Source organism: Notothenia rossii (assembly GCF_949606895.1).
Source record: "Notothenia rossii genome assembly, chromosome: 11".
In the NCBI taxonomy this organism is placed as follows: domain Eukaryota; kingdom Metazoa; phylum Chordata; class Actinopteri; order Perciformes; family Nototheniidae; genus Notothenia; species Notothenia rossii.
This window is the reverse complement of record NC_136910.1, coordinates 37,635,880-37,660,069: the sequence shown is the minus strand read 5'-3', so window position 1 is coordinate 37,660,069 and position 24,190 is coordinate 37,635,880. Positions and strand designations below refer to the sequence as shown.

Sequence of the window (24,190 nt, the reverse complement as noted above, 5' to 3'; positions counted from 1 at the left end):
AATTATGAAAATACATCCTTCCATTAGTAATTATCCGCTTATCCTGCAGCCTAAAACACAACGGAATCCATCCAGCACAAATTGGAAAAATCCGAGTCACTATCATCACACTATGGGAACGTTTAGTTTAAAACCATAGATTTACTAGAAATAACTGGAAGTATTGTTTCCAAATTATACGTTTCTTACAGGTACCTGAACATGCCGTGTCAGCAATTTATTTTAAACTAGTTGTCTAGACTACATTTCCACACAGTTACATAACTTTGAGGAAATCGAAATAATGTACAGTAAAATATAGTAATATGTAATTTGGATACTGCCAGGGTTCAAATGTATTTTTATAGAATTGTTTGCCATTTTAGATAATGTTTGAATTCCCTCTTTTGGTTGAGATAATATGTATACAACCTGAAGGTAGCCTGAAAATAATAAATGATTAATTTGTCTGTATGTCCCTGTTGAGTTCTCGTATTGGTAGTGTATTATTCAGTATTGTTCTGTTATAGTGAAAACTGAAGGAGGAAAAAATAAATGCACAGGAAATAATGTGTTTAACCTGTAACTGCCAATTCAAGTTTAAAGAGTCACATTTATAAGAGGAGGCTGTGGCTCAGTGGATAGTATGATGGACTTCGAATCAGAGGGTAGCAAGTTTGAGTCCCACTGCAGTCAGCATATCGTTGTGTCCCTGGGCAAGACATTTCACCCCAAATGGCTCCTGTGGGGATTGTCCACAGTGCTGAATGTGTGTAAGTCTTTGGATAAAAGCGACTAACAAATGACATGTAAGATTAAGATGATTTTTTTTTTAAAGGAATTACCATAACCGTATTCATTCGGTTACATCATAAGGTGGGACTTAAGTGATATTGTTCTTGCGCCGAAATTCTATAGGCCATTGCTTAGACTCCCCACACACACACACACACACACACACACACACACACACACACACACACACACACACACACACACACACACACGGGAAAGGTAATTTCTTAGAAAGAGTTGCATTAATGCTTTGAAATTAATCACCACAATTGAATTAAGTTAAAGTGACAAATGTGGTCTGTTACTTCATTTCAGCAGTTTTGCACAGCATGGTAATGGGATAATGAGGCTAACGGCTCAGGCTGGTCTCATGAAATGTTGTGAAATGAGGAATGTCTTCAAATGCAAATATGTATGCATTGTACAATAAGCGTGTCAAATACATTTGCTCCAAGGAAAAGAGTATGTCAAGGAAGCAATCCTAAAAACGTGTATTATTAACACAGGGATAATGCAGGGTGGTAAAAAATATTTTACATTTGCTTTGTACTCTGAAAACCCTAATTTAGTTCCAGGTAACGTGAAGTTGAATGATTTAAGCTTTTTCCCAAGACTTAGCCCTGACCACAATCATATCTTACTGTAAAAAAGCATGAACACAGCCTAAACCTCTCTTTGTATTAACAAAGGATGGTTGGCCTAAAATGAGTTACGTGCATTGACTATATGAGTAGCTGTAATTAAAGCTGTAAACAAAAGAAAAGTGTTCAAATTGAACAACTGCCAGAGCTCCTGCTGGAGAAACATTATGTTTACATAATTTGTGCCAGCAAGTAATTTTAACTTGGCTTATTTTTCACAAAAATATCAAAAGAAACCGCAATTATGATCCACTTTTTCCCCCAAATTCATTAAGCAAATGTTCATTCACTTGCTCAACAATGCTCAATGCATTTGTGCCCTTAACTGCATCATAAGTTATATTGATTAAAATCACTGCAAATGGACAAGGCGAAAACAAAGGCTTTCTCACTTGGTGTAGGAGTTGCATAATTTGTTTAGTATGATCCACTCAAGGCATGTAGTTTTTTATTTTGTAGATACTTAAAAGTTTTGACAGGAACAGTATTCACTATAGGCCTTTGACTATGTTTGAAAACACCAAAATATAATATTTTGTAAAAACGCATTTATCCGTGAACATTTTAAAGTAAAGGGGAGCATTTGCATAATTGTAAGTGACAGTAAACCTGCTGACCAAACCCTTGACCATGCAAAGAGGACTCTTGATGGGGGGGGGGGGGGGGGGGTTCATAAAATATACCTCCGATGAAAGTATAAGTTTACTTTTTTAATTCCAAGTACATTTTTATGTAAATTCTTGACTAACCTTAGTTGGTCCTCCTTTCCTTATCGTAGTCTTATTCCTGCCAAACTTGGGGCTTTACTGTAGGTTATCTGCTGCATATTTCCTGGGATTTCTCAGAAAATATTAAGTGGCTTATGTTTTTTATACAGTCAGTTGTTCAGTATGTTTGTTTTGGCAAGGTTGAAAACATTAAATGAGCCTCCAGCAGAATATTGTTGTTATATTTTGTATTGGAATGTTGTGGATTTAAGATAAAATAGTTACTTAAAGGTTGATTTCTGGCCTAGGCCTAATCAGAAACATCTTTCAATGTGTGGTGGCTGAGTTGTCCTGGCCCAAATCACACCCAAGAAAAAAGCCTTATCAAGTTGATTTGTGATTGTTTGGTGTCAGCCAGATTCAGATGGCCTCATCACGAATACTCCATGGTAGTATGTGAGCTGAATGTAAACTTGAGCCAGCACTGAACCATCACTCTGGTTGCAACTCGGCATGTCAGATGCAAGTGTGTGTCATCCTCATCCACTTTAAATCCCACCAAATTCTCAGACATGCCCTTGTGGTTATGTGCTCACAAATACTCCAAGTCTAAGCCATGTCTGGCCCAAAGTCTGTTTTATGAAGACAGCACAAAGCTGTAACTGAATAATACAAATCATGTGTTATTGAGCACAGCTGTTTCATATTAAAGATTTCCCCATCAAAGGGTGATATATCAAGATACTTACTGCACCACATGAAAAGTGCTGAAACCTCAACTTAACTTGTGCCAGGACGACTAACATGCATTGATCTGAAATCCCATCACCAGATTCTAACACTGGAAACCGTCTGCATTGGAGCGCTAAATCTATTACTGATATTCATATTCTATTCTGGGACAAATGCAGTGCTCATGAAAAGCTTTCAACCACTTTGAAAAGGAAATAGGACATTATAGGACCATAATTGAACCCTGAGGACTCACATGCATGACCTAGATCACTCAACCTTGCTGCAAACTGCACTGGGAAGCAAAACCTAAGGATTCTGGGGTCAGACTACACTAAGGATGTACTGCTGTTATGCTCTTACCCAGGTGTAGGGTGATGTTGACAGAATTAGGGTGCTGGACACCATAAAACATGGACTGGCTCTGCCACCAGGTGCGCTCCTTATCCATGTGGAAGTCTGTGAGGAGGCTGGCGCTGTGGCTCAGTTCTGGATCTGACGCGTCACAGTGGTGGCACGAGCGCGTGGAGCCGGTCTGCATGCAGTAGTCCTCAGGTGGGGAACCACACACATTGGACACCACCACTGTGCGGTTGAAGGCAATGTTCTCAAACTTGGGCATGCAGCGGCTCGGGGCCCCGTCCTCATCCAAGCAGGAGTCCATTGCGGCCCAAACAAAGAGGTGGCAGTGAAGATGAAGAGAGAGAAAAAGGGCAAGGAGAAAAGAGTTCACAGCAAAATATTTGTCCATGGTTAAAGTTATATGTATACTTCACAACTTCATAAAACCACATGCAAAGACGCATCCATGAAGACCCTGACTTGAGAGAAGTAATCCAACAACAAAAAATAAGTCCAGTTGTGAGAGCTTTGTTTCTCTGTTTGCTGCGTCTCTGGTGAGTCTCCAACATATGTTCTCCCTCTGTGGAGAGGAATGAAGTTGGTGCAGGAACTCCTTTCATGAGGGTCAGCATGAGACAGACAGAGGGGGAACAGGAGTGGGGGCTGGAGGTTGCCAAATTCCATGAAAACTTCTCCACCTACTGGTTAACACAAGTAACATACCAGTATAGCTTCAGATGTAAAGCAGGCTCTGAAATAATAATCTCTTTTGACAGGAAAAACACATTCTCTAACATATTTAAATAACACTGCAGTGAGGTTGTTGCACCTCTGGGCACTGCGGTAGTGAAGCACCTGCATTCACCACTTACAGGAACGCACAATATCGTCGATATGGTGATAAATGTACTTGGCAGTTGGCCCTGCAGCAGGACGTTCGGGTAAATGCTGACTCTAGTGAATCACAGAGGGAGACTAGAGGTGCTAAAACTGTCTAGAATATTTCAGCGGGCGCAGGTCATCTCCATAAAGAGATGTCGCTCTGGAGAGTTCTGTGACCTAAAGGGACAATTTATTTATAAAAATAGAGGAGCAAAGGAGCCACACTGCTTTTTCAGCAACATCATGAAAAGTGAAAGCTGGTTTGCATATCCTTGTGATTCATACGGATTGTTCAGGGTCCCATTCACCACAAGCCATGAATTGAAAGGTGGGAAACTAAGGCGAGTAATTCATCACCAATATTAACCCGATTACCTAATGCTAGGGAGGCTCACTGCGAAGTAGTTTAGATGACAGTTTACAGTGGAGGGAATTCCAGCTCATAGTCAGCCGTCCTGTGCACTTATCCTTGTTGATGATTGGATCCTGGACTGTGTAAACCGTTTTAAACAGTTAAGAGCAATTTTTCCAGATCTGAATTATGTATCTGCTTGACAGTATGTGTAGAACATACACAATGTAAAAACACATGTTAAACAAACACTGATTCCCTTTATATGCTGATTAAATCAGTGTCATTCTTTCATCCATGGGACTTTTTGCTTTACTCTATGCGTTTATTTAAATGATCGGCATTGTGTAGATCATGTTATAGGTGTGAACTAGGGCTAGGGAATGCTTAAAATATACAAAAAAAATGTGTTTGCAGTTCCCAACAAGTTATACAATTAATTTGACACCTTTTTTCTACTAAAGCATCCAGTGGCCTAACATGCCACCACTACTCCCCCCTTTCAAATATTGTTACACAAATACTTTAAACAAAACTTTCAAATATAACAAATATCTAAACTGCACCAATCTCATTTCATATTGAATTGAACATTTGCAGTGATTTTATGCAAGCAAAACCAATATTATTATCTTCTAGATATTAACACTAAAGGATCAAATGCTGGTATTGTTTCAATGTCACAATCTCTAGACCACTTGCTAGTATGTTTATAACGGTCAATTCCTTCATTTTCCTAGTGCTGATGCCCAGTCTGAGTGTGTGTCCTGTATACTTGAACTCTCCTGATGGCTTCATGGGTGTGCTTGCTCTACAGGTCTATACAAAGCTCCATCTATAGTGTCAACGACCAGTACCACAAGTGACATGTCCGACAAGTGGTTGTTGAGAGCTAATTAGATACACTCTAATCTCTTTACTATGAATGATGTAACTGTTGCTAAATGTCATTAGACATTTGGCACAATCATCCAAAGAACCAGTGAGCATTTAAAGTGACAGCACATCAGCAGCAGCACCATTTCAATGATGATTGGATCGACATCCACATGGGAGTGTTTAAAGATGGAGACGAACAAAAAAAAAAGAAAGAAAGCATGAGACAGAGCGAGACAGGGAGTGTGGACAGACGCATTTAGATGCTGTACATTTATGACCCCGGTGGGATTTACGGCCAAGTCTCTCCCATATCTCCTTGTGATTGCCTTGATTTATTGAGGCTCTATCAGTACTCAGACAGGGACATTGTTAAAAGGACCTCACCAATTTGCAGTGAAATCCTCTGCTGGCTTTGGATGAGAGCAGGCTTGATGTCAAATCTGTTTGGATCAAGCATTATAATGAAAGATGTAATGCCTCTGTAAATATACTTTTTTATTCATCAAGCAAGTTCATTACTACGCCACCTGCATGCCATGTGCAGTGTGCGAGAACTATTGCATCGGATGACTACTTGTTTTTACAATGTGCAAATAGAGAATATCACAGCAAGGAAATTATATTTTAGATCTGAAAATGACTGGGTGGTTTCTCTTGTCGGCAGCTGTAAGTGATTTGGCCAGGATGAAAATAATATGTTTGACATTACCTGTTGTACATTCTTGAAACTGGAGAATCAAATTATTGAAAAAGAAAACGTAGGCATATTCTTGATTTAAAATGGCAGAAACTACTTTAACTTTTGAGTTGACTTTATGAGCTCAGCATGGGGCCTGCTGAAACTAGGGGGGGATGTCTTCAAAAGCACCCAAGGGTATACTTTTCCCTGGGACCCCCTACTGTTTTTTTTCACACAAGTCAACCACATGCTTTCCTGTTACCCAGGAGAAAAAGAGAGAGCCCACACTAAGAGCACGACACTCTGCTTGTCAAAAATCCCTCTGCTGACTTCACACAAACCGGTTGAAAGTCACATGTCAAAATACGAGCTGTGGGATTTAAATGTAGGAACTTACAGTTTCCAAACGTATACATCTCTTTCAAAATAAGTGTTGCAAAACCCTCCCTTGTCAATCTCTTTTCTGCACCGAATAGTTAGGCCTCTCAACGTGAACATATACATCTCTGTTTGAGCATATAAAGAAAGAAAATGTGTTTATACATGGCTTAGGACGGATCTTGCTAATTTGTGTTAACCAAAAATAATGCCAGCTGCTTTTTAATGCCTAAATGCAGTGTGTGGAGAAGTACTGAGATGCTTTAACTGAGTGAAAGTACAAATACAATGGTCTTAAAATACTCCACTACAAGTAGAAGTAGTATTTCAAAGTTTAATTGAAGTAAAAGTTTAAACATCAAAAAATATACTTCATGTATAAAAAGTATTCATTCTGCAAAATGGCCCACTTCAGAATAATATAAAGTTCAGAAGTATTATCAGCTAAATGTAACACAAGTATCAAAAGTGATTGGTATATTCTCCTGTTTTTGTCAGATCATTTTAATATTGTACTTTGTAGATAAGAAGTACTGCAACATACTATATCAGTGTTTTGATATACAAAGTAACTGTCAAAGATTCAAAGGCTTTATTTATGCACACTAGCTACAATGGTGAAATTGCAATGGAAATCTTAAATCCTATACTCCTCAAACTTGTGACATAGTATAGGACATAAAACAATATTATTATCTTTATTCAACAAAAAAAAATTGTGCAAGAAGAAACAGAGTAGAATAAATTACGATAAAAATAAGGCAGATTAAGTTGCAGACCCATGTGCAAGTAATGCAAATGAATTAAACGTAATATACGTATGTCAGCACAAATCAATAGATACAATAAGTTAAATAATGCAGAGAGTGTTGTAAGTGACCAAAAGGCAGGAGTCTATATATGTAAAATGAATAAGATGTACAAGAACAGAATGTAAAATGAAATAGTGTACAGTGAAATACAATTACATACTTGTTATTCTAGTGATTACTATTTTGATAAATAAATTGTAAGATGGAAACACATGAATTCTTTATGTTATACTTAACAGAGCTCAGGCATTAAGCAGTCAAAATCAATGTAGTGGAGTAAATGTATTTGCCTCTGAAATGTAGTAGAGTAGAAGTAAAGCATTAAATGGACATTCTCAAGAAAAGTACCATTAGGTCAAACGAGTTCTTAAGTTCCTGCTCATAAAAATGAATACAGAAGATATATTTTGATTGGATATTTGTTTCAGTTTGTTCAAACTTCAGATATTTATTTTCCTTTAGTTTTCACATGTTTCTCCCCCAGCGCCTTGTTACACTTCAACCTCCCCTCTGCCCTCCCACATGCTCCGCTCCTTTTCCCTATGCATCTAACTTTTCAATCATGAAAAGTAAGATGCATCATGAGTCATGATCCTTTAGCCTCCACCTTCCAGCTCCCCCTCTCGCTGCAGATTGGTGTGGTTTGCTGTCAGCGTGTGAGGCGTGTTGCACTGAGACCACAGTATGGCATCCTTTTCATGATGACACAATGTCGTAGCGAAGAGTTATGCTTTCAAACAGTGATTTGATGTCACAACTGTCAGCGCTTGACTTAGCAATGCAGAAGGCGGCTGTCATATCCCTGCAGGGAGAGGCTTCTCTGACAAACTAATGAGCGCTGCACCGTCACAAAGATTTCCTGCCATCACACGCCTTCATGAAAGTCCTTTATAGCCTGTTTTCATTTATGCGTGACAACTGTGTTTACGCCGTATGATGTTTTGGTCACAACAATGTGGCACATGGAGCGAAAATGTGCACACAAATATAATTGTCTCCATGAATATTATGAATGGAGTACGAATGCAATACTCAAATATTAAAGTTTGTATCAATAGTTGTTTGCAGTGTTAAAGATGAACTTCTCACATGGTTATTTGTGAACTACACTAGTAAGATAGCACACTAAATAATATCTAATACATTTAGCAGTGAATAGACAGTAAACCATGTTAAAAATGTTTGTCACTACACTGTAAGAAACGTACTGTGAAATTCACAGTACGTAACTGGCAGCAATTGACAAGTTTCTTACTGTAAAATTAATTACAGTATGTAACTTGTCAATTGCTGCCAGTTACATACTGTAAAATGAATTGAATGAACAAACTGTGAAGTCCACTGAGACAAATGTAACATTTGTGATATTGGGCTATATAAATAAACATTGATTGATTGATGATTGATGAATTACAGTAAATAACTTGTCAATTGCTGCCAGTTACACTGTAAAGGTAATCACAGTATTTACAAGTTTTCATTTAGAGTAACAGTGTAAAATGAAACAGTAACTTCCAAGTACTGTATTTGTGTTTACGGTAATAGGGTTTAAACTGTAAAATGAAACACAGTAATATGTAATAACTTTATTTTTTGTTATAGCTGTAAAATAAAACACCGTCATTTAAAAAGTACTGTATCTTTGTTTACGGTAATAGTGTTTCAACTGTAAAATAGAAACTTTAATGCTATAATTTTAAGTTACAGTATCAGTATTGTAACTGTAAAACAATGTCTTTATTATAGTATACTTCATGTCATGCTGGTAATTTACAGATTACCAGAAAATCTTGACACAATTTTAAAGCTCACCAATAACTGCAGGGAAACAGCAAACAATAAATTTTAACAATGTATTCTTAATTGTTGAACGGTATCAAGAACATGTATTTTCTTGTGCTAAATGGGTGAGCATACCATGGCTACCACAAATGTAGTCTTCCATTGCATATCCCATGTACAATTATCTTCCATGTCTTATAAACTGTGCTTAACTGACCTTTACAATTAGCTGCAATTCCTATGCTTATTAAATATTTTCATCCATAAAACAATGGATATTAATATCCAAAAACAAGGAGATTGCATTTTTAAAACAGTGGCGATAACAAATCAACACAAAAAATATGAAGCCATTTCTTCTGCCAAGCCATTTTAGAGACGTGCTGTAGTTGAAAGGTGTCACGACCTCGACACAAACTGGAGAACCCAAATGCACGACCCAGAGACACAGTCTTGAATGTAAAAAAAATTGTCTTTTTGATGTCAATGAACAGAACATCCCTCTTAACAGAGTAAGTACTGCAATAACAAACAAAATGCTCACAAGGAGGTAAAAACTAAGCGTAACAAAAGGAGAAAAAGTGTTTTTCCTTTTACATACAATCCACATGCACAGAGAGCTCACCCTTTTCCACGGTTGAACCAAAGTGAGCAGAAAAGGTCTATGGTTCCTTTCCTCTATAGCACAGGGGTTTTAAAAGTGTGGTAAGGTGAGCCTCCCCTCAGAGAACATATGCAGCCACGCCCCCCCTCCCAATTATCATAGCTATTATTATTATTATTATTGTTGTTGTTGCTGCTATAATGCAGGGGTGTTCAATTGCATTTCAAAGAGATCCGGCAAGAGAAAAATGTTAGTAAATGCTCTGTTTTCGCTGTCTACCTTTCTCTTTTTGGAGCACGCCATTTTAAATTACTCCGACTGTTTCTCTCTTCTTGTCTCGTCTCTGTGTGTGTGTTTGAATCTACCGTGCTGACTCACTGCCTGCACCGATTTGATCGGCTGAGTAGCGTCACCTCCTTAAAGCATTAAACAATAACTTTTTTAAACCTTTTTATCTTTATGTTTTAAACATATGTTTTTAACATTTTTAACATTTTCAACATAATCTAATACCTTAGAAACTACAACTAGGTGTCGGCCCAAATGTAATGCTTTCGCTTCCTACAACTTTAAAGCTGTGTGGATGTGGCTCTATGAAGAGTCGTTCATATTTTTCTCATTCATTTCATAAGTTTAGAAGGGGGGAACATAGTCTAACAACAGTTAGCTTTTGTTAATGTTACCTCAAGCAAAACTTGTGAGACCTGTTTTTGAAATCCCTTTCTCTTAAAGCAAATACATTAAAAAAAAACAATGGAGCTTACCCTAAAACTAACCACTGGATTGCTTGTCTAACATGACCTAGTCCATAAATGTAGTAAGGGTGGGAACAATCAAACGCACCCTCCCAGGCACTGCGTGTAAGGGAAGTACAACTGTGATTTCGAAGAGGAAGATATGCTTGGTACATTGTTAATAAAAAAGCAAAAGTAACAAATTGAGCACTTGAGTTTTCATTAACAGCTAGTTACAGCTGCAAGGCTTTGGTCAATACCACTAACAGTGTATTTCCTTAAAATGGTATATCGCTGAATCTATATTTTCATCTTCAGGTGATTAAATCTGCATAATGTTCCTGTCAATTGTAAATGTATTACTACAATAAGATTTGAGCATTTTGTAATCCATTGAGGGAATTCAAGACCAGTAAATATTGATTGATTAAACAACACTAAATAAAATGTTAGTGTTTTCTTCAAACTCAGACTCTCTGCTGCAGCTGTACCTTAAAAGACAACACAATTGTCTGATGATCTTTGTTTAACAAGGTCTGAATGTTCTGTACTTGTACAATGTGGGGTATTTTTAAATACTTTACTAAGCCACATTCAATATTATGTTAGACAAAAGTTAGTTATTATTCACATATCAAAGTCTTTTCATCTGCAAGATGGAAGAAGAATGGCTGGGTGCTGCCTGGAGAGACTGATGAGAGGAATACCGGCTGGCTTCAGCAGCTTTCCACACAAAGCCATCACATCTTCTCTTCCATAGTCTTCACTGAAATATCTTTGCAATAAATTACTTTAATCATTCAGGATTCCAGGTATTCCTCAATTAACCTATGCATTTTAAAATCTATTTCTTTAGTCATTAATATTCAAAGTATTAATTAAATACCTTGTTTTTGATTATCACAAATCATTCTTTTCATTCTCCCGTTTTTAAAGGTGGGTTAGGTAAGTTTGAGAAACCGGCTCGAGATACACTTTTTGTTATATTCCATGGAATGTTCTTAACATCCCGATAGCAATGAATATGTCAGGGTTTGAGTTTTGTGTGTCTAGTTTTGGGGTTATTTTTGCGGTTCTGTTCTCCCTGCCTCATGTTTTCCTCCTTGTTTCTTGTCTGGTCCTTCTCCCTGACCCTTTTTCATTTCATCAAATCCACCTCCTCGACTCCTCGGTCCTCCGGTAGTGACCCAGAAATGAATTTCAGCGCGCCATGTTGAAGGACATCTAATTTCTCTAAATGCACTTTGAGGACCAAGGATCAAGCGTCGATGAGGCTCTCTGGAGGAGCTATAACCGAGGATACACTGATGGGTCCTCCACTGCTCCTTCGTGGATGCATTTCCGGGAACAGAGATGTTTCAAAGAGTCGTGACGCAAGGCCGGACTTATCTCAGCCAATGACAGCTCTGCATGCATCCCCTGGATATTATTTTATCAACTGCTTTCATCGCGACGCAATGTTTACAGTGAGAACAGCTGTGAGGTCCGTGCAGAAAGCAGAGCAGTGTGTATAATATATCACTCAGTATAACAGGCCTACTCTCTTTATTTGCTTTAGTTTAGTAGATATCTACAAACAAAGAGGCGATATTTTTCTAAGACCATTTAGTGCTTCATATAATAAAATACACAACGGCTGTTAGGCTGTTAGCTGTAGGTGTGTGTGTGTGGTACAGTGTGTGCGTAGATGCAGCGGACAGACAGGTCTCAGTTGGTTTGGTGTCCTCTGCTTACTTTTAATACTTGTAAATAAAACTTTTGGCCCGTAATATATTTTCCTCATTGTGGTGACCAGAGAGAGGGGGGGGGATATATCCAGTCTGTGATTGTGTTACGTTATTATGAGAGTGCTCTGTTTGATTCTGAAATTGTATATATTTATATAAATATATACATATATATATGTGTGTGTGTTTGTCCGCATCTGTAGCCTGTTATGGTCTCATTATTCATTACATTACATTACATTGCATTTAGCTGACGCTTTTATCCAAAGCGACTTACAATAAGTGCATTCGACCAGGAAGATACAACCTTTAAGAAAACAGAATCATATAAGTACATCAGGTTTCATAGAGCCAAACATTTCAAGTGCTACTCAACTGGCATTTAGAAAGCCAGCCCTTTATTAGTATATAAGTGCTTTGTTAGTAATTCTATCGCTCGAAGTGGAGTCTAAAGAGATGAGTTTTCAGTTTGCGTCGGAAGATGTGTAAGCTATATGCTGTCCTGATTACAATGGGGAGCTCATTCCACCATTTTGGAGCCAGGATAGCAAACCCACGTGTTTTTGCTGACGGGAAATTGGGTCCCCCTCGCAGGGCGGGTGCAGCGAGCAGTTTGGCTGATGCAGAGCGGAGTGCACGTGCTGGGGTGTACGGTTTAACCATGTCCTGGATGTAGGAAGGGCCAGATCCATTCGCAGCATGGTACGCAAGTACCAGTGTCTTGAAGTGGATTCTAGCAGTTACTGGAAGCCAGTGAAGGGAGCGGAGGAGCGGTGTGGTGTGGGAGAATTTGGGAAGGTTGAAGACCAGACGAGCCGCTGCATTCTGGATGAGCTGCAGAGGTCGGATGGCACATGCAGGTAGACCAGCCAGGAGGGAGTTGCAGTAGTCTAGGCGTGAGATGACGAGAGCCTGGACCAGAATCTGCGTTGATGTCTGGGTCAGCTGGGGACGTATCCTCCTGATGTTGTAAAGCGTGTATCTGCAGCAGCGGGTTGTAGCAGCGATGTTTGCAGTGAAGGACAGTTTGTTATCTAGGACCACACCCAGATTCCTTGCAGTCTGAGTCGGGGAAACAACAGAGGTGCCGATGTTGATTGTTAGGTCAAGAGTGGGACAATCTTTTCCCGGAAGGAAGAGCAGTTCAGTCTTGTCAAGGTTGAGCTTGAGGTGATGAGCAGACATCCACCGAGAGATGTCTGCTAGGCAAGCAGAGATGCGTGCGACGACCTGGGTCTCTGAGCGGGGAAAGGACAGAATTAGTTGGGTGTCGTCAGCGTAGCAGTGGTATTCCGCACTGTGAATGAATTAAAAGTAAATATATAAGTCGCCATGAACACATCTGTTCATCAGACAGAGGGCTGCTGTGCCTCCTGTCATTATTAATGGACGTCTCTTTAAAATGACCGCTCAGAGGAGAGGAGTTCTCATGTCTCTAACCGCCTGCTGCTTCCCCTTCTCTCTCCTCGGATCCTCGGCTCGCATCTCCTGTGGGCGGGACTAAGTCTCGAGGATAGGAGTCGAGGAGGGGAGTTAGCTAAAATAACTGGATGGCCTACCGGCTGTGTATTTTCAAATTCTACCGCACTTGAGCTGGTTTCTCCAAAATTACCTACCCCACCTTTAATTGATTAACTAAAATAGTTTATGCCAAGTGTGATACAAATGCAAAAAAAAATACATACTATAATAATAATTTTGTTAAAAATAATTATTTTAGCAGTGATTTGGACCAAACATGTGTGATTTAGTAATACAAAAACTATTTTAGTTGTTGACATTAGCTAGTCACTTTGATATATATTGAGCAGAGCTAACTAGCAAGTTAGCCAAACGATACACAAGTTATTGAGCCGTTTCCGCTCTACATCCTGAACTCCTCCCTTCGATGCAATGCACTTCCGTTTTGGCGGACTGGGTTTGTTTTGCTAGCTAGCTCCGTTGTGCCGACAAAGCACTGATATCGCAGAGACAAAGAGGATATAACAATTACAACATGAAGAAAAGTGGTTCGGGAACTACGTGTGCGGTAGTTGGTTGCAATCACTCGAGAAAGCACCTGAACGAGTGGTTAGATAGAGAGTGCTACGACCACAAACCAGCACCCAGCACCCAGCCATGTTGTTCATTAAATACAGATAAACACAACAAATACTGCATGCATTGTATTTTTTAATATTATATATGAATATTTTCATAGTGATGTAATTGTGTGGGCTGCTTTTATATTTTAATTTGTAATACCTGTTAGGATTAAACATGTGATCTTTCTTGTTGAAGCCATTTCTTTAGTTTCCTCTCAACAATTAATTAATTCAGTGTTATTTATGTACAGTATGAGCTTAATATGAATGATGAACTGTGTTAAAAGAAATTGTAGCACTCTAAGGAACATATGAAATGCAATAATGCAATAACAGTGCAATAATGAAATTAAATTACATCAAACTTTATTTTCACTCAAACAGTACAGGCACATATGATATATTGCACAGCATAAAGAGATCATGTAAATTGTGCATTATGTAAACAACAGACAACTGTTGGCTCCTGTGGGCATGACCTAAATAAGGCAGTTTATTTTGGTTTTAAAATGCTGAGATATTTACTGCAGAACTGTAACCTTCCCTCAACAAAATCGTCAACAATTTTCGGGAGCATGTGGGCAAAGTAGAATGTGCGCAGCCTTATGATATGCCTTCAGACTGTCCATTGCTTTTCCATCTATTGCCATGGATTGAACGAAGTAGGAGCACATTTTGCTGTACGTTATGCTGGGCCACGTCGTCATGTTATCCTCCCAGTTTTGCACTGAATTCGGGTGGGGGAGAGTAACGCCATCTCCAGTCAAAGAAGTAGAATCGTGTTCCCAAGCTAGCATCACTGTTAGCATCGAAATCGCTGTGTTTACACCAGTGCCCGTCTGACTGTTTACACCGGTTTACACCGACAGACGCTGTGCAAAAGACTTCCGGCGGAAATGAAGTGCATTTGTGTAGGGTTATGGCGCTACCCGTGGTTTGGCGCGTAAACTTGTCTATAGGTTAGCCGTTTATGCTATGCTAGCTGTTGGCTACTGAACATTAACAAACTGGATTCCGCTGTAAGAAAGCTGTGAAACTTTACAATAAACTTGGCGACAACACTGTGACACCCCCCTGCTGTAATTATCCCGTGTTGGAGACGAGAGGGTGTGGGCAGCATTGCAAGAAGCTGTAAGCTAACTTTAGCAGCCACCTTGTTAACCTGTTAAAGAGCAACTTTCAGGTTTTTTTTTAAAACTACATTTATGCTTAACCTTGCCTGAAAATTACAATTAAAAAGGTTAATGCAGGATTTGATATGTTTTACAAGACATAAGGGCAGGAATTCAGAGGAAAAGGAGCCGTTTTGAGCTCTGCTACTAAAAACTGCTTTTTTTAACGTCATAAGTCAAACACGTCATATTACGTCACATGGGGAGTTAACTTTCTCTGACTCGTTCTCTGCCCAACCGCGGTAGTAGTTTGTAGTTAGTTTGAGCGGTTGTGATTTAGTGAGCTGGTATTTTTTCGGTAATTTTACATTGCATTTCACAATTTGTAATCATGGTGAGCCTGTGTTTGTGCAGGTTGCACAAACTCAAGCCTGTCAGGGCATCAAGTCCACAGTTTCCCTCACGGGAAAAGGACCGGAGCTAGCGTTCGTTCCTGGGTGCGTTGTGCATACACCTCCCTGCAGCACATACTCCGTCTCCACAGCTTTATCAAGAAACCGTATTACACCTCTCTCCCCCCCTTCGCTGCTCTCTCTCTCCCCCCCTTCGCTGCTCTTTCTCTCCCCCATTCGCTGCTCTCTCTCTCCCCTCCGGTACACGGCACCCGTCGTGTGGAGTTAGGTAACGCTGTGGTGGCTGTACTGCTCCAGCCATCTCCTTTGTGTTTGTTTGTTATCCCCTGTCTGTGTTGTTTGTGTGGGCGTGGTGGCTGTCACTCCTGGCTCCCGGCTCAACCTCCACTCACCTGCTGCAATCAGCTATGCACCCTCCCCGACTACACACCTGCTTTCCATCAAGCCATTTACAACGGCATATCAACGGAGGCTCCACAACCTTTCTCCGCCAGATCGTCAAGTATCAGCCGTATCTCGCGTCTCCCCTCCGGTCAGCACCGTAGTGTGGAGTTGCGTTAGGTAACGCAAGATACGGCTGATACTTGCGCATTAGTTTCTGTTATGGATCAGTATCAACAGTCCTGCCAGTAACGTTACTATATTATCAATACTACTTTAGTTATAGCCTGATATATGATTGCTAACTTTACAATGTTGTGATGTGAGTCTGACGTTAGCTAACATGCTAACGCCGGTCACTCACCAAGACAGCTGATCTGTTCCCCACTGGTTCTCCTCACACCACAGCTCCATTTCTCTCCGATGGCCATTATTTTTTCTAATCCTTGGCTGCTCCTGGTCTCTTGGACGCCTAGCAGGCTCATAATTATAATCATATGCATTCGAATATATATTTTCAACCTCTTCTGTGTCAAAACTAGCATTGTGATCCATGTTTATTCATACGTTAGACCAGGGGTAGCCAACACGGTGCCCGCGGGCACTCAGTCGCCCGCAGAGGCAACGTGAGTCGCCTGCCGGGCATGTTCTAAAAATAGCTCGCCAAGCAAATCCAAAACAAAAAAGGAAATGTAATTAAAATAATCTACTCTATGCATAAACGAAACCTAAATCATAGCGAACTCTATCTACTTACTACAACTCTATATCTATCTAACACCCCTCCTCCCCCACCCCCACAATGAATATCGACCAATCACGTTTTGCTTGATTTGCGAGACCAGCGTTGCAGTCGGGAAGAAAAGCAGTGTGGCACCTCCCCGCTGATTTTCCTTCTGGCAGAATCTACACAACACATCAGCCCCATTGAACAGCCTATCATGCCAGCCTATACAACACATGAGGAGTAGAGTTTTACTCTGTGTGTGTTGTAATTTGCATATATATTTATTCCACTTGACGCACACACAGGCATGGCGTAATCTCCACTGGGGACAGGGGGGACATGTCCCCCGCACTTTTCGAAATCCCGCTTGTGTCCTCCCACTTTACAAATATGTTTATTATTATTTTTTAACGCAACCCGTCATCGCCAAGGAGGAGCACACAGCCTCTGTGAACGAGCGAGCGAGAGAGAGAGAGAGAGAGAGAGCTAGGGAGAGCACACTTTTATCTATTTAATATAGATAAAGTAAGAAGTCATTCCAGTGTGTACTATAGGACAGTACAAAAAACAGTTTAAAAGGGGAGTGATTAGTAAAATATGCATAAATAAAAAGAATTAATGCTAATTAGGTAACATAAGATAAGAATAAATCAGTTTAAATGATTTTTTATTGGTTGTGATAATATTCTAAAGAGGATTGGAGTATTGAAAAGTATACAGCTCCCTTTCATATGAGTGTTGAGAGCTGTATCCATCCAATTCATTTTGTACTCAAAGTGCAGCAGATTGGTGCATTTCACTTCAACATTTAAAAACAAATCTTTTAGAGGAGGTGAGGACCCCCCTAGAAGATGTGAGATCCCCCCTGGAGGATGTGAGGCCCCCCCCTAGAGGATGTGAGGTCCACCCCCAAATAAAGCAGGTTAAAATTATTAAATTGCATACATTTTCTTTTAGTAAACACTGAAAACGGGTCCCACAGACCCAAACAGCACACAAAGGTTAAAGGTAAGCATATAATATATAAATATAAAATATATACACTGCAAAAAACAAAAAAAAGAGGAGTAAAAGAAGCCCCCGACTTGCTTTATTTTTTGAAAGTAGCCCTCATCCTAAAAAAGGTTGGTGACCCCTGCGTTAGACCGACCGCTCTCCCCCTTGTTTCCCCCATGTTACGTCACACGTGGGAGGTCACGTGCGGAGGCTTTTTTATGTGGAAGTGAAAATGTCTTACTACAACGACGCCAGATGTCACTGTAGTGTATATTTCTGTACATTTTTTGGAAAATCTAGTGTATTCATCATTTTCCTACAAATTTATTCACTGGTGTCTCTAACCTGCAAATTGCTCTTTAAGCCCGGTTGTCCCCACAGGTGGGGGAAGACGCAACATCTTTCAAGAAACAGCATCTCAAGGCTTCTTAACATTTAACAACCTATTAATGATGCATATCCCATGTAACGGGAAGAAACTCAGCTAACTGACCATATTAACAATTTTTACCTAAACGAAACACAAGTCTAACACCAAGCTCTAAATCAGCACTTAGCAAAAACGGGCTAACAGGGCGAATGCTACTTTAGCACATAACTGGCTAAAGCGATCTTTTTTACTTCATGGTATCTGCACAAACGACATATCATATGAAAGCCGAGATTCCACAGATTCCATATGTAGGCTAAACGTCTCATAACTGTACGGCCAAAACTCAATGAACTAGAAGAAGAAACTTAACCTTAAATAAAAAATAAAACATTCACAAACTAAGGAGTATCTAAATACATGTTTAACTCCATTACAGTTGCAGGACTCACCAGATCTCAAGTCTTCTGTTTTCCGTTCACGTCCCGATGCTCATATTTAAGTGTAGACCTAAAACGGTCCCGATATGAATCCATAAACTCGTGAGCAGACATACAGACAGCTGTAGCTCCGCAGGAGAGGAGACCTGCTCAAACTGACGTGGATGTTTCAAATGCGAATGACAGGCGTGGACAGTTCTCATTGGCAGGTTTCTTCGATGACGTCTATATTAACCTATAGGATCTTTTATAGGGTATTATTGCAAACTGGGAAGTTGCTTATTTCATTTTGTATTTAAATGTCATTTAAAAGAATTTAAAAAACATACATTATGCTGCATGTAAGACAATATGGCTTATTACTGTATATTGACAAATGGAACAAACTCACAGCAACACAACACATAAATAAAACAAGGATAACTGTGACTTATTGTTGAGTAAATAACAGTGTGTGTGTTTTAAACCTTGGTCCTCCCTGCAGAGATTTCTCCACTTTCTATGATTTTTATCTTTTTTAAATGATATTGTCAACTGAAGATGTTTACAATATAGTAAGTTAGGAATTTCATGAAAAACTATTTATTTACTTTTGTTTCAACATTGGATATGTTGTGTTTGTGGTGGATTCAATCGAATATCGAGAAGATTATTTCTGTAAAAATGTTTAACATTTTTTTACAGTTTTGTGTTTACATTAAAATTACAAAGAACTATCATAACGTCTTATAATAGAAATACACTTTTCTATTACGAGTTATATATTTAATTACAGATAATAATTTTTATTTTACGTACATCTGCATGTATTTTCTGAAAGTGCAAAAATACTGTAAATATTATATAGTACATTTACTTTAAAAAAAAAAACGAAATAAATGTTATTTGTTGTTATTGTCAAAATACTTAAAATAATGTTTTGGGCTAAATTAGAATCTTTTTTTACAGTGTATATATGTCACCGGTTTGATGTTGAGTGTGTGTGACAGAGGGTGAGCTTGTGCTGTAATTATTTCTGTTGACTGTTTTTGTCCCTATAGTTTGTCGTTCATTTTTGTTTATTAAATATTGTCAGACTATATTACTTCGGTGTGGACTTTTTCTTTGAAAACGCGTCACAGCCTAGCCAAGCTTAGCCTCTCGGCGACTCAAACTGGACTGGGAATTGAGCTGCAAAAATAATAATAATAATAATAATGATTACTACTTACTTACTTTTGTCTATTTTTATTCTTCTGTGTTGCGTTTTTAAGGCACAATGCCAAGACACATTCTTTGTATGCTTGCATTGGCTAATGAAACAGATTCTGTAGTATTGTAATCTTTGAAGGTGACTCATTTTGTTCACTATTTCCATAAAACAAAAACAAATAAACAAAAAGAAAGCTTCTATATATTGGGCCTTGAAAGTGCTCTCTAAAACTATACGACTGGGATGGCTTGTGACCATGAAATGAGGAAATGAAAACTTTGCCATAGAGGTACACCAAATACATTGTTGGAAAGGCCTTGACCTGGAGAGATGTCAGTGGCCGTTTCTCAATGTTGAGTATACTTGCTACAGAGCCACTATTTCAAGTATACGTCATCGAGTGTCGACGAATGCTGGGCATTTAACATGCATTTAAACAGTCCTTCGGCGCCACTCGATGATGTAGTATACTTGAAATAGTGGCTCTGCAGCAGGTTTACTCGACATTGAGAAACGGCCAGTATGAAAATTCCACATGGCACCTGCTTTGAAACTTGACCTTGGTGCATGTTTGAAGGCTTATAATTAAGCAACAAAAGGGACTACAGACATGAGACATACTGTTATAGAGAGCTTTTGACCTAGTCAAAACTGGGGGCACTGTCAAATTTGGGTCAAATATGGTTAAAATGTATTTTCACCCATTTACAAATTTGATATTCCAAATCTGATAACACAAATGTGTTTACCATCCCCTTAAACCCTCAGTGTATTCTTAATTCAGTATTTATAACTTCAATTTTAGGAAAACACTAATATATTTAAAAAAATGGGGCGAAGCCTGCGAGCTAGTTCAGGCAGTCAACTCGAGCACTTAGCATACATAACGCCCCTTGCCACTCTACAACCAACCAAACAGAGTCTCCTTAATATGCTGCTCTATACACAAGTTATTGAACCGTTTCCGCTCTACATCCTGAACTCCTCCCTTCGATGCAATGCACTTCCGTTTTGGCGGACTGGGTTTGTTTTGCTAGCTAGCTCCGTTGTGCCGACAAAGCACTGATATCGCAGAGACAAAGAGGATATAACAATTACAACATGAAGAAAAGTGGTTCGGGAACTACGTGTGCGGTAGTTGGTTGCAATCACTCGAGAAAGCACCTGAACGAGTGGTTAGATAGAGAGTGCTACGACCACAAACCAGCACCCAGCACCCAGCCAAGTTGTTCATTAAATACAGATAAACACAACAAATACTGCATGCATTGTATTTTTTAATATTATATATGAATATGTTCATAGTGATGTAATTGTGTGGGCTGCTTTTATATTTTAATTTGTAATACCTGTTAGGATTAAACATGTGATCTTTCTTGTTGAAGCCATTTCTTTAGTTTCCTCTCAACAATTAATTCGTTCAGTGTTATTTATGTACAGTATGAGCTTAATATGAATGATGAACTGTGTTAAAAGAAATTGTAGCACTCTAAGGAACATATGAAATGCAATAATGCAATAACAGTGCAATAATGAAATTAAATTACATCAAACTTTATTTTCACTCAAACAGTACAGGCACATATGATATATTGCACAGCATAAAGAGATCATGTAAATTGTGCATTATGTAAACAACAGACAACTGTTGGCTCCTGTGGGCATGACCTAAATAAGGCAGTTTATTTTGGTTTTATGCTGGGCCACGTCGTCATGTTATCCTCCCAGTTTTGCACTGAATTCGGGTGGGGGAGAGTAACGCCATCTCCAGTCAAAGAAGTAGAATCGTGTTCCCAAGCTAGCATCACTGTTAGCATCGAAATCGCTGTGTTTACACCAGTGCCCGTCTGACTGTTTACATCGGTTTACACCGACAGACGCTGTGCAAAAGACTTCCGGCGGAAATGAAGTGCATTTGTGTAGTGTCATGGCGCTACCCGTGTTTTGGCGCGTAAACTTGTCTATAAACCTGCCAGATCACTCTCCATGCATTGCTTGCTGCTGCTATTGCTGCAGCGACCTCTACGTCGCTGCTGCTTGCCTGCCTCACCACCAACCCAGCTTCCACCTGTAGGCTCGGGGTTAGTTATTTAATCATCACTCATCGTGCTATCTATATCTGTGGAGTGATGATGCCCGAGTCTAGTCGCCAAACTCAACTATATGCTGCTTCTGATAAACATGTGAGTTGTCTGATTGACCTACAATTCCCTAGAGCCACGCTATGCAGCTTGGTACAAATCAGCACCACAGTTGTATTTCTTCCGGTTTGCAAAGACATAGGGTCTTAAAAATATATATCTACTAAGTATATAAAATATGTAGTATAGCCAAACTAGTAATTACACTGCATCAAGATTAGTTATATTAAGAAAAAGATGTTGGTTTATTTAAGATATTTAAGATATTTTAGATATTTTAGCTATTCTAGAAATGTTTTTTTTCGGTTGGTTCTTTCTTTTTTGGTTACTGTGATCTTCTACAGTACATTGTTGGTTACTGTGATCTTCTACAGTACGTTGTTGGTTACTGTGAATATCTACAGTACATAGTTGGTTACTGTGATCTTCTATAGTACATTGTTGGTTACTGTGATCTTCTACAGTACATTGTTGGTTACTGTGATTATCTACAGTGCATTGTTGGTTAATGTGATCTCCTACTGTACATTGTTGGTTACTTTGAATATCTACAGTACATTGATGGTTACTGTGATCTTCTACAGTACATTGATGGTTACCGTGATCTTCTACACAGTATATTGTTGGTTGGTTACTGTGAATACTCTAAAAACTAAATCAGTGGCTTTGTAGATATCACAATAATAAAAAGCTATATTACCTTCATAAAATCTCTAAATATCACCAAAGTAATTGTTTGAGTTGGACATACCAAAATAAATGCTTAAAAATCCAACTGGTAATTTTGTGTTAAATTATTACTATTATTTAAGTTGATTACACGAAAATAAATGAGTATTTGACAAAAAAAATATATTTTTAAGATATCCTTAATATATTTGGTAAATTTCAGTCAAAATATTTGAGAATTATATTGATCAGTTTCAGGAACAGCAATTATTACTCATTCCAAATCAATATTCTTCATCTTTAACAACAATTTAAGACATTGAGTAAATTACACTAAACGTCATGAGTGGACCCCATTAACAATCGCGCGCAAATACAGTGTGCTCATGGGAAATCTGCGCCACATGTGGAAACCAAGCAAGGAAAACACCACGACGAGAAGCACCAGGAAAATTCCCTGAAAATCCTGGTAAGTAGCCCGCTAGCAAAAGTTAATGAAATATTGACCCCGTCTCTGTGCATATACAACTTTATAGCGTGTAATTATCTAAATACTGTCACACTTGCAGCCATGCTGTCGTAAGTCTAGCTAGTTTCTCTGTCCGCTTCTACACACGCATGGTGGACACAGTCAACCAGGTGAAGTGAAGCTAACGTTTTACTCGAGTAAAAAGTAGAAACATTAGCACCTGCTTTGTCCGCAGATGTTGTTTCAAGTACCTAACCAACCAGCTGTCTGTGTAGCATAGTTAGCTGTTTATTTTAAGCCCCTTTTACACTGTTATTCAGAAATGCTGTCGTAAAGAAGATCCGCCATTACGTCTACTTTGTAATACTTAACCAGACAATGCCAGCATAATGCTGCCCCAGTGTGTGATGATATTAAATGGCATGCCGGCCTGACGTGTAACACAACGGCGCCGGCGAATATTTGTGTCTGCATGTCCCGCCATGCCGGAATAACGGCTCAACAGTCTCGCGGCGAAAGTATGGATAATATAAAGATAAATGCACCTTGTTTGTGTAAGGACGGTGGCTGTTAGTTTATTTGGGTGATTACTGTATCGTGCGAGTGATTTCAGATAACGTCTGCCTATCCGCGGCCCAGCAGCACAGTCGGCCCAGCACCACAGTCTTAGCCAGGAAGCATTTGTTAGAAACATAAACAGTAACTATATACAAATATCTAGGACTTGATAATACAAACTTTTACTAATTATATCCCTGAAACATTGGGTCAAGGATATTAAGCATTTACATTGTCTACTGCAATTGAAGATCCTGGCTCTGAAAACTGCAACTCCAATAATTTGTATTGACTGTTTTGTCTGGACACACGAAGGAACAACACGAGCTGGATCGAGACCAACTAATCGCTGAATCAAAGAAGAAAGACAGCACAGCCATCAAGGACTTGATGTGCAGAACTTTTGAACATAGAAGACATGATGTCATCAGTCTACAGATGAGCATCGAAGACATCAAGGACAGATGGCCTGTCTTGTTTGATGTCTCGCAAGTGAGTAAAGGGAATGTTCTTTAAGCAGTGGTCAACACAAACATTACAGACTGATAACCTGCATGTGTCACAGTTTTACATCCTATTGAAAGTTATATGGACTTTAGTTTTTGATGGATTG

General features: G+C 39.1%; 3 protein-coding genes across 14 annotated transcripts in view; 2 read left to right on the top strand and 1 right to left on the bottom strand.

The window, feature by feature from the left end:
• The window catches only part of lamc3 (laminin, gamma 3), a gene marked incomplete at its 3' end in the record, with an annotated part of 159,122 nt that extends 155,353 nt beyond the window's left edge, over positions 1-3,769 (bottom strand). Inside the window, exon 1 of the mRNA XM_079659941.1 lies at positions 3,218-3,769. Coding sequence (XP_079516067.1) covers positions 3,218-3,605 — 388 coding nt within the window. The 5' untranslated portion in view covers positions 3,606-3,769. The remainder of the gene's footprint in view (positions 1-3,217) is intronic.
• An 8,528-nt stretch (positions 3,770-12,297) lies between these two features.
• Positions 12,298-24,190, top strand: part of LOC307024060 (uncharacterized protein) — a 118,947-nt gene continuing 107,054 nt past the window's right edge. Inside the window, exon 1 of the mRNA XM_079657856.1 lies at positions 12,298-12,885. Coding sequence (XP_079513982.1) covers positions 12,725-12,885 — 161 coding nt within the window. The 5' untranslated portion in view covers positions 12,298-12,724. The remainder of the gene's footprint in view (positions 12,886-24,190) is intronic.
• The window catches only part of LOC307024276 (uncharacterized protein), a 78,957-nt gene continuing 75,981 nt past the window's right edge, over positions 21,215-24,190 (top strand). For 6 of the 12 annotated variants that reach the window (XM_079658290.1, XM_079658289.1, XM_079658288.1 and 3 more), the window contains exons 1-3: positions 21,222-21,923; positions 22,930-23,019; positions 23,893-24,069. In XM_079658290.1, the coding sequence (XP_079514416.1) occupies positions 21,870-21,923; positions 22,930-23,019; positions 23,893-24,069 (321 nt within the window). In that variant the 5' untranslated portion in view covers positions 21,222-21,869. Of the gene's footprint in view, positions 21,924-22,929; positions 23,020-23,892; positions 24,070-24,190 lie in introns of all 12 variants that reach the window. The other 6 variants (XM_079658295.1, XM_079658294.1, XM_079658286.1 and 3 more) reach the window with 4 other exon arrangements.